This window comes from Lactuca serriola, chromosome 9 (assembly GCF_051521515.1).
Source record: "Lactuca serriola cultivar US96UC23 chromosome 9, Lser_US96UC23_V15, whole genome shotgun sequence".
In the NCBI taxonomy this organism is placed as follows: Eukaryota; Viridiplantae; Streptophyta; class Magnoliopsida; order Asterales; family Asteraceae; genus Lactuca; species Lactuca serriola.
In genome coordinates, this window is record NC_136416.1 from 119,430,232 (window position 1) to 119,439,810 (window position 9,579).

General features: G+C 34.5%; 1 protein-coding gene across 1 annotated transcript; it reads left to right on the forward strand.

Annotated features, from left to right (window-relative positions):
- Positions 1-1,826: 1,826 nt before the first annotated feature.
- LOC145074438 (VIN3-like protein 2) lies at positions 1,827-6,966 on the forward strand. Its single transcript, XM_079020811.1, has 4 exons — positions 1,827-2,055; positions 3,508-4,165; positions 4,618-4,940; positions 6,198-6,966. Exons 1-4 carry the CDS (start codon positions 2,004-2,006, stop codon positions 6,782-6,784), a joined length of 1,620 nt encoding a protein of 539 aa, XP_078876937.1. The 5' UTR covers positions 1,827-2,003; the 3' UTR covers positions 6,785-6,966.
- The last annotated feature ends 2,613 nt before the right edge of the window (positions 6,967-9,579 follow it).

Consider the following 9,579-nt stretch of genomic DNA (forward strand, 5'->3'; position numbering starts at 1 on the left):
GGAATGTACTTCAGGGAACTTGACGAGTAGCCAAGGGTACTCGGCGAGTTAAGGTCAACATGGATTGTTGACCTTGATTGAGGACTTTGACTTTGACCAAGGGTTGACTAGTGGTTTTTGGAGTACCTTGTAAGGTTAAGGACTTATGAGTATGATGTACTATGATGATAGGTGGTGGAACCTGTGTCAAGTAATCCGAGAGTTGGAGTTTACCTTTCGTGTCGACATATGCGAGGTGAGTTATCCTCACTATATCGATAGGGTCTACGACACCAAGGCCGACCCTTTAGTTGTTATTGTTATGGTATGTTGCATGTGGTTATGATTTGTTAGTTCGGAATCGAGGTAGACAGTATGTTATGCTTTTATGATCCGTAGGGATTGGTGTGCTAGTGACCTGATAGGTCGATACTCTAGTTACAGGAGAATTCTATGATTATGATCAGTAAGATAGATATGCTTGATGTTTGTACATGCCAGTATATGATAGCTATGCGCACATGGTTATTTGCTTGTTGGTTGGGTTGAGGCGGTCCTGCTTTGTGCTGAAGGCCAACATACCCTATGAGCGGTCTGGGGAGACTGTAGGCCCACGTGGCGGACCAGTCATGCCAAAGACTCGGGATAGATTCAGACAGACTGTAGGCCCAGTAAGGCGGTCCAGTCAGGGCGATGACCTAGTATGCATGATGATTGATTGATTATTACTAATATGGTATTGTCAGTGTGATATTGGTATTTTGGGGGTAACTCACTAAGCCCTCTGACTTACAGTTTTCAGTTTATTGTTTCAGGTACTTCAGGAGTCCATGGAAAGGCGAAGGCGTGACCGTACCGCTCCTCATCCTTATGTTATGATTTTTGGGACACTCTGATGAAAAATGATTTGAAAACATTTTGTAAACGATGCTTTACGGTTTTTATTTATGATTGAAAAAATTTAAATTTGACGTAAAATTTATGGATGTTACACAATGATAATTGTGTTTTTTTTATTAGTTTAAATAAGTTTAATGATCATCTATATACAAAAAAAATATATAAATTACTAAATGTGTATATAGATAAAATTTTATTACCATTGCCTTATGATGAGAGCCTATCAGTAAATTTGTATATGGATAAAAATATATATGGATAAAAACTATTATTAACAGTGCCTTATGATGGGAGCCTACCGGTTAATAAATGTAAATCCACATATGAAATGAATTATATATATATATATATATATATATATATATATATATATATATATATATATATATATATATATATGTGTGTGTGTGTGTGTGTGTGTGTGTGGTGAACCAAAAATATGAATCATTAGATGAATTAAAATAAAATGATTTACAAAAAAAGTCACGAAAAAACACCTCAATGGTTTATTTTTGTGATGATTTTGTTATTATTCATTAAAATTATAATAAAAATGATGTTTGCTTGATTTACTAAAAAATAAATCATTAAGGTGTTTTTTTTTCGGAATTTTTTTTATGAATCATCTTAATTTTGATTTATTTAATAATTATTTTGTAGGTTCTAAAAAAATATACATATAAATCATTAACGTGTTTTTTTTTCAAGAACTTTTTTCTTATGATTTTTTTTTTATGAATCTTTTTAGTTTTCAGTCATTTAGTAATTCATTTTGTTGGTTCTAAAAAAATATACACATAATTTTTTTTATATTACTATCAAAAATTTCATTTTTATTTGATTAGATTTAAATATTTAGAATTGCTAAAAACATTTAAAACAAATGAATACGCAAAAATTGCTTATATTATTTATGGATAGGAGTATCTTTTTAGCCTTTAGCAGTTAGTAGCATTAACCTCACACTCTCTTTCTCTCTCCTGTTCTTTCTCTCTCACGCATACACTCCATCCCACGCCCTCTCTCTCTCTCTCTCTCTCTCTCTCTCTCTCTCTCTTCCTATTTTTTTCTCTGTGTTTTTGAAACACAAGATACAATCTGGTAGTATTATTTCTTTTGAATGTATGATGAAAAACCCTGAAAGTGGGTTTTCCGGAATGGAATCTGTGTTCTCAGGTTAGTACTTTTCCGTTTTTTTATCTTCTATTCTTTTTGTGTTTCGTATGCAGTTTAATGCCTCATATTTACCTTGCATGATTGCAATAAGAGTTTGTTCTTCTTTCTTTAATGCTTAGCTGTTTACCAGGAATACTTCTGTTTCCCCTTAATTTCATGATTTTTGTTTTCAGTTTCTGAAAATGTAGGTTAAAAATAGCATTTTGAGTTGATTTTTTTTTTCTATTTTTATGTACATATAATAAGCCCTCTTCTTCTTCATTCTTTTCTGTTTGCTTCTCGTATTTTCCGTTTTTCCATGTAATTTTCAATTTTCCGGGTTTAATTCTTGAAAATGTAGGTTTAAAACAGCAGTTTTGAGTTAGTATTTTCTCGATAGCTTCTGGTATTTTTCTGGTTGTGTTTTATTGTATAAACTGTACATTCACATCTAGGGTTCCTCCATGAACTATTCCCCATCTGTTCAATAGTCGTTTAGATCTTTTATTTTTGAGCATCGGATTCTTAAAAAAAAAAATCGCGTGGATTTCTTTGTACTAATTTACCATCAAACGTTTGAATTTGTATTGTTTGATGTGAACTTTAATGGGGTTGTCAAGTTTTTTAATGAAAAGATTCGGATTCGAGAAGATGTGAAGTAGAAAAGTATTTGTTTATTAGTATGAAAAAGTTAATTTCTTTTTGTAAACTAAAAGTATGCTATAGTAAATTACCAAATTTCATGTCTAATTGAACAGAGGATTAGTAGAGATCATCGCTTCAATAATTAGAATATTTCCAAACACATAAGTTTATTTATTTATTATTATTATTTTTTTTCTCAGAAGTGTATGGATAAAGACATAAAGTGTAGTGTGGATAATTTCTTTTTTATAAATATTTTAGAAAATAAAGACATGATAGTGGATCCCATAGGCCTCTTTTGTTAGGCATAACAGGATAAAACACTGTGTTTGCTAGCACCAGATATAGATTCAGACTCTGACCAATGTCAATTGGACAAAAATTGTTATTTTTTATCACATCCAAAAAGTGGAATAAAGTGGGAAATGGACTTATTTTTGAATCTTTTGTTTGTGCAAAAGACGTAAATGCCCTCTCGATCCCATCATAAAAAATTGTCCCTAGCTTGTATGGACCCCATTCGTTCCTGTCCCATGTGAAAAATATGCAGTCTATAGTGGGTCCTATATGCTCAAATGGGACAAGACTAGACAACCTACTTTGGTCTATTTTGGATGAGAATGTGGGCATTTGCGTCTTTTTGCACTAACAAGAGATTCTTTGTCCCGCCTTTTTGTATAGGACAAAAAAAACTGCAATTTTGTCGTATAGACATTAGTCTGAGTCTCAGTCCAATGCACACAAACACAGAGAGACTTACAAAAATGGTGTAAATATAAAATTATCATTTTGTTACTTTTCTTAAATATAAAATTTCCATTTTGACAGGATTTGTGCTGGACCCTGAAAAATGTAATCAACTAAGTTTGGAAGAAAAAAGAAAACTAGTCCACCGAATCGCTCATTGGTCAGAAGATGCCCCAAAAATTCTTAGTTCATTAACTCGTAAAGAGCTTCTAGAAATCATATGCGCCGAAATGGGCAAAGAAAGAAAATATAGCGGATTCACAAAGCTGAGAATGATACAACACCTTCTAAAACTTGTATGCAAAAACACCAAAAAACCAACAACCGAAAACTCCCTAGATTTTTCACCATCTAAGAAGCAAAAACACGAGGCTCAAGCCCCGCTTCAACTACCTAGTACCAATAGTACCATGTTTGAGAATACTAGAAAAGATCAACGAGTTTGTCAGAATCTAGCATGCAAAGCGATTATGTGGCCCGAAGATGCTTTTTGCAAGAGATGTTCTTGTTGTATTTGTTATCGGTTTGATGATAATAAGGATCCGAGTTTATGGTTGACATGTGATTGGGATTCGGATTGTGGTAGTGAAGGGGACGATCATGAGCCGTGTGGCATGTCGTGTCATTTGCAGTGTGCGGTTGGTCATGACAGGGCCGGCATAACAACAAGCGGTAACTACCCGAAGTTGGATGGGGGTTTCTATTGTGTTTCTTGTGGGAAATTAAATGGATTAATGAGGTAATTAATAATTATACTCTTATTTGCTAATGTAGAATTCAAATTACAAATTACAGACATGACAAAGCAGATTGTACTGCGTTTAGTGCGACTAATGTCAGTGAGGCAGAAAAAAACATTTTTTTTGTCCCACTCCTACCAAAAAATGTGGGACAGGGATAGGGACTTGCTTTCGAGCTCTTGTTTGTGCAAAAGACGTAAATACCCTTCTCATATTCGTCATGGAAAATCGCAACCTTGGGCTGCATTTGTCCCATTGATATCAGTCCGAGTCCAATGCATGACAAACACGTGTTGGACTTGGTGTCATGTGACCATAATAATAATCTTATAACCCCAAAATGGGTTTTATGTTTTTTTAAATATATATATATATATATATATATATATATATATATATATATATATATATATATATATATAATTGATCTTGAAATGGTTTCGCTTTTAAGGACATGGAAAAAGCAGCTGGTTTTTGCTAATGAAGCGAGAAGAGTTGACGCGTTATGTCTAAGAGTTTCCCTAAGCCACAAGATTCTTGAAGGGACCCACAAACATGAAAAGCTGTTAAAGATCGTTGAATCTGCAGCAAATATTCTAGAAAATGAAGTGGGACCCATCGGATTAGCCTCAGTGAAGATGGATCGTCGCCTTGTTAATCGGCTCTCATGTAGCACTGAGGTTCAGAAGCTTTGCGCTTCTGCAATTCAAGCTTTTGATATGTCGTCGTTGTCCTCCTGCTCAAATTCAACCTTCCAACCAAACACAACCCCAAGTACGTATACGTTTTCAATCTGTTAAATATATTGTATTGTCAAGGGTAAAAGGGTCATTTCATCTCATTAAGATGGCTTGAAATTTCAGGGTGTGCTAGGTTTTTTTGTTTAAAAACCAAACTACGACCTCTTACAAAATGAAAATTAATCATGGATCTTATATATTGACGTCGATAATTACTTGTGTTGTTAGATATAAATAAACTTGTTGAATGTTTTTTGATATTATATATTGCGAATTATATCAAACACCTTTTCACGCTTTCATGATGTTTGGCTTCAACTTGTATATTTTTATTTGTTCGTCATTATTTTGTAATAACTCTGATATTCGGATTAAATAATTGACTTAAAAGAGTGAGGTTCTATCGCAAAATTACCATCTTTTGAACATTTATCATAAATAGACATCAATTTCGTGATAGTGACTTTCAAAATGCTTTTTCTCGTGATATTGAAATTGCAAACTGCTTTTTCTTACCAAAATTCAATTTTTTTTCTGCAAAATCACATCATTTCGCCGATTCTTCCTTTAAAAATAGTCTGGTTATTTTTGATAAGTATTCAAAAAGGTGGTTATTGTGCAATTGGACTCCACTCTCTATGGTCATTTTAGTGATTAACCTTATTTTTATTGGTGATTTTTTATTCAATTAGAGTCTAAAAAAAATAGGTTCAAATCTGTTGACTTCTAATTCCCAACATGCTATTAGGATATAAAAAAAAAAGAGTAAATTACACGAATGGTGCCTAACTTATTTTTTTAACTCAGAAAGTCCCCACTGTTTGTTTTCGTTATGCTAATCGATCACTGTCGTACCTAAAAAGTCTTATTTAATAAGGAAAAAATTATGTGATAGGTAAGGTAAGGTGAGGGGGTTGGGGTTGGGGTTGGGGTGTGTTTATTTAAATATTTTAAAAAATCAAGGGCAAAATAGTTTTTTTTAGGCAAGATAAGGACCAAGCATGTAACAAAAACAAACAGTAGGGACCTTCCGAGTTAAAAAAATAAGTTAGGGACCAAACACATAAATTACTCTAAACCATAGGGACCATTCGTGTAATTTACTCAAAAAAAAAATATGCATCTAGATCGCATAAAACACAACATATTGTAGATTTGTAGCTTGAAATTTAGAGCATCCGAAATTTTCAAATATACGAAATTTCAGATATTTGGTATCGAACACGATTCGTCTTCTTTTGTAAAATTTTCAATCTTTTAACCTTAATTATCCTTTTTCTTTTCTTCACAGCATGTCGGATTTCATTTGAAGAATCAACACCTACTTCAACAACAATTGTCCTAGACTACGAACCAAATTCATTTCAAGATTTCTTCGGGTGTAGAATCTGGCACAAAAAGTCAACTCTAAAAACATATCCAAAAGAAGCAACATACATTGTTCTAAACCCTGAAAAAAGATTCAAGATCACAAATCTTGATCCATCAACCGAATATTCATGCATGGTTTCCTTTTTTAGCAACACAAAAGTGGTTGGATTTTGGGAGTCAAAATGGACCACAAACAATGCAACCAACACACAAACCGATTCCACAACCGATTTCCCTTGTACTCCGTGCAAATCCGATGCTACAAAAAAAGCGGGACCCACAAAGAAAAACGAGTATGAATACGCGGTTGGAGTGATTAAAAGTTTGGAGGATGATGGGTTTTTGAGTAAAGATTTTAGAGTGAAGTTTCTTACTTGGTTTAGTTTGAAAGCAACAATGCAACAAAGAAGAGTTGTGAATGTTTTTGTGGATGCGTTGATTGATGATCCCCCTAGTTTGGCTGAGCAGCTTCTTGATACGTTTTCTGATGAGATTTGTGGTCATTAGATGTGGAACTCTATGGTGGTGGGGTTTGAATTGGTTTTTTTTTTCTAAAAAAAAGGGAAATGTTTTGGGACTTGAATATGATTTGGATGAATGTATAGCTAACTAGTGAGGTCTATTCGTTTGTCCATTTAAGATTTCTATATTTTTGTTGATGAATATGAAAACAGTTGCATTTTGTCCAAGTGGGTCTCCGTTTGAGTTTTTAGTTTTGATAGTTACTTTGTTTTATTGACACGCTAAGGGGGTGTTTGGCTTGGCTTTTCACAGCCAAAAGTTATTTTTGAAAAAGAAAAAAGCAAAAAATGTTTGACAAAACTAGTTTTAAAAGCTATTTTTGGAGTTTTTATACAAGGAAATGAACTTTTTGGAAAAGTCAGGAAATCCTGATTTTTTGTAACTTTTCTAAAAAGGACTTTTGGGCTGTAAAAAGCTAAGCCAAACACCCCCTTAATTTCTGATTTTTACCAAGGGAAAAAACAAAAGATGTTTGACAAAACTAGTTTTAAAAGCTATTTTTGGAGTTTTTATACATGGAAATGAACTTTTTGGAAAAGTCAGGAAATCCTGACTTTTTTGTAACTTTTCTAAAAAGGACTTTTGGGCTGTAAAAAGCTAAGCCAAATACCCCCTTAGTTTCTTATTTTTACCAAGGGAAAGAAAAGAAGGGAAAAACAAAAAGAGAGAAAGGAAACCAAAGTGGAAAGAAAATTCTATTTTGGTGTGTTTGAAAGAAACTAAAAAGGAAATAAACATTTTATGTGTTCCTGCATTGAAAGGGAGAGAAGAAACTTACATTCAAGATTTATTTTTAAGATACAATTTCTTTGTCTTCAAATTTGGAACGAGAGTTAGGAGGTATGATTATCTCTCTTATTTATTTCTTTCTTTCAAATTCTTTCCATTATAAAAACTCACCAACATCATTTTATTCCCTTTCTTCTTGGGTCTCTCTAGTTCTTTTCACTTCTCTTGATAAATTGGACTCTGAAAATAAATGTAAGAGGTGAACATAATTTGTTTTGATTTGGTTCTTGTCTTATATAAAAACCGAAAAAGAGACAGAAAAACTTACCAAAACTTTGCAGTGATTGGTTTTTAGAGTTAGGTTTTAGGTTTTTATGTATTTTTTTACAAAAAAAATTGAATAAAACAATATAATAAGCTAAAGGAGCACATGAACTTGTTGAAATCCATGAAAATAAAATTTTATAGTATCTAGTAACGGGACATTGTTTACTATCTAGTTTTAGCAATATAACTAACTAGACTACAATGTAAACCGGAACTATGTTTAAATAATTAAATAGGTTAGAGTCTTCTAGAATAATGCTTTTTAGAAATTTAAATACTCATCTTGCGATGGTTGACTAGGGCTTAGGCCATTGGGTACAGGCAACGCTATAAGGCGTTAATCTGATTTGGCAGCACAAAAACGCCATCTTAACTGCTCGCACACCGCCTCGGTGGCGTTTTTTGGTGTTACGGTAGCCGGCGTGTCCATTGTAACGGAAGGCAACGGTGGAAAAATTGGCAACGATCAAAAATTGGACCGTTCAAAAACGGTCAAACATTTATTTATTTATTTTTCAAATTTACTCACATATAAATACATATTCACTTCATTTTTAACACACAATATCTTTAATTCTCACTTCATTTTTTACATCCAACACAACTCACTACGGATCAAAACCCCAACACTCCTCCTCTAAGCACAAACATATCTGTTCCACTTGGTTTCACGCCATATGAGAGCCATGCGAACCTCCTTAACTCTCAAAACTCACCACAAATACCATTTTCCGGCAACTTTTTCAATCTCACATCACCCCACCACAATTCCCTACAAGCCTTCCACAAAACCTTTTCAACACCTTTGCTTCCATGCAACAAACTACCACACAACCACTACCCACGTAAGAAACGGTTGCCGAGACGCAACCGTGGGGTAGTCGGAAACAAACGACCAAGAAAGGGAGAGCAAGAAGGAAAGGGAAAGAGACCGCGATAGCGGTGGAGTAATCGAAAGAAGATCCTCCAACATTAGAGGAAGAGTATGCATTGGCGGTGTTGTGGTGCGGGACATCAAAACACCCGACTAAAGGAAACAATATGAGAAAAGTCGCTTTTTGGGAAGTTGTGATCAGAAAATTTCGGGTTATTTTTAAGGAGTATACATATCGCAATCATGATATGTTGAGTAGTAAGTAAACTCAAATAAGCAAGAACTGCACTAAGTTCAATTCCATCTGCAACAAACTTTCCTCGCACAACCAAAGTGGTGCGACAAATTTCGATGTTTTTAGAGTGGCGAGGGACCAATATATGCCGAAACGGGTCACATTTTTTAGCACAAATTTTTTTTGGAGATTTTTAAGGACGAACCAAAATGGACTAAAACGCCAATATCCTCGGAACAACAATCAAAGAGGTCTCACGTCTCGGGTTCGATCGACATTTTCGACACACGTACGAACATCGACCTTAATGCGGACACGGATGAGCTCCCGGAAGACCTCAACGACATCGAAGAGATCTCCCCACCTCAACGACCGATAGGGCGTGACAGAGTGAAGCGCTCAACGACATGCGGATGAAAGCGAAATTAGGCTTGGAGAGCACGCATAAATGAAAGAGAAAGTCGACGCCCACACCACAATCGCAAATAAAAGATATGCTTGCAACGTGAGCATTTGGAGTTCCTATGTCAAGAAGCCGAAGAAGATCGCATGACGAATGATTTAACAATTCTTCGCACTAGCGAGAACAATTTGCCACCGAGACAAGTGCTCAGA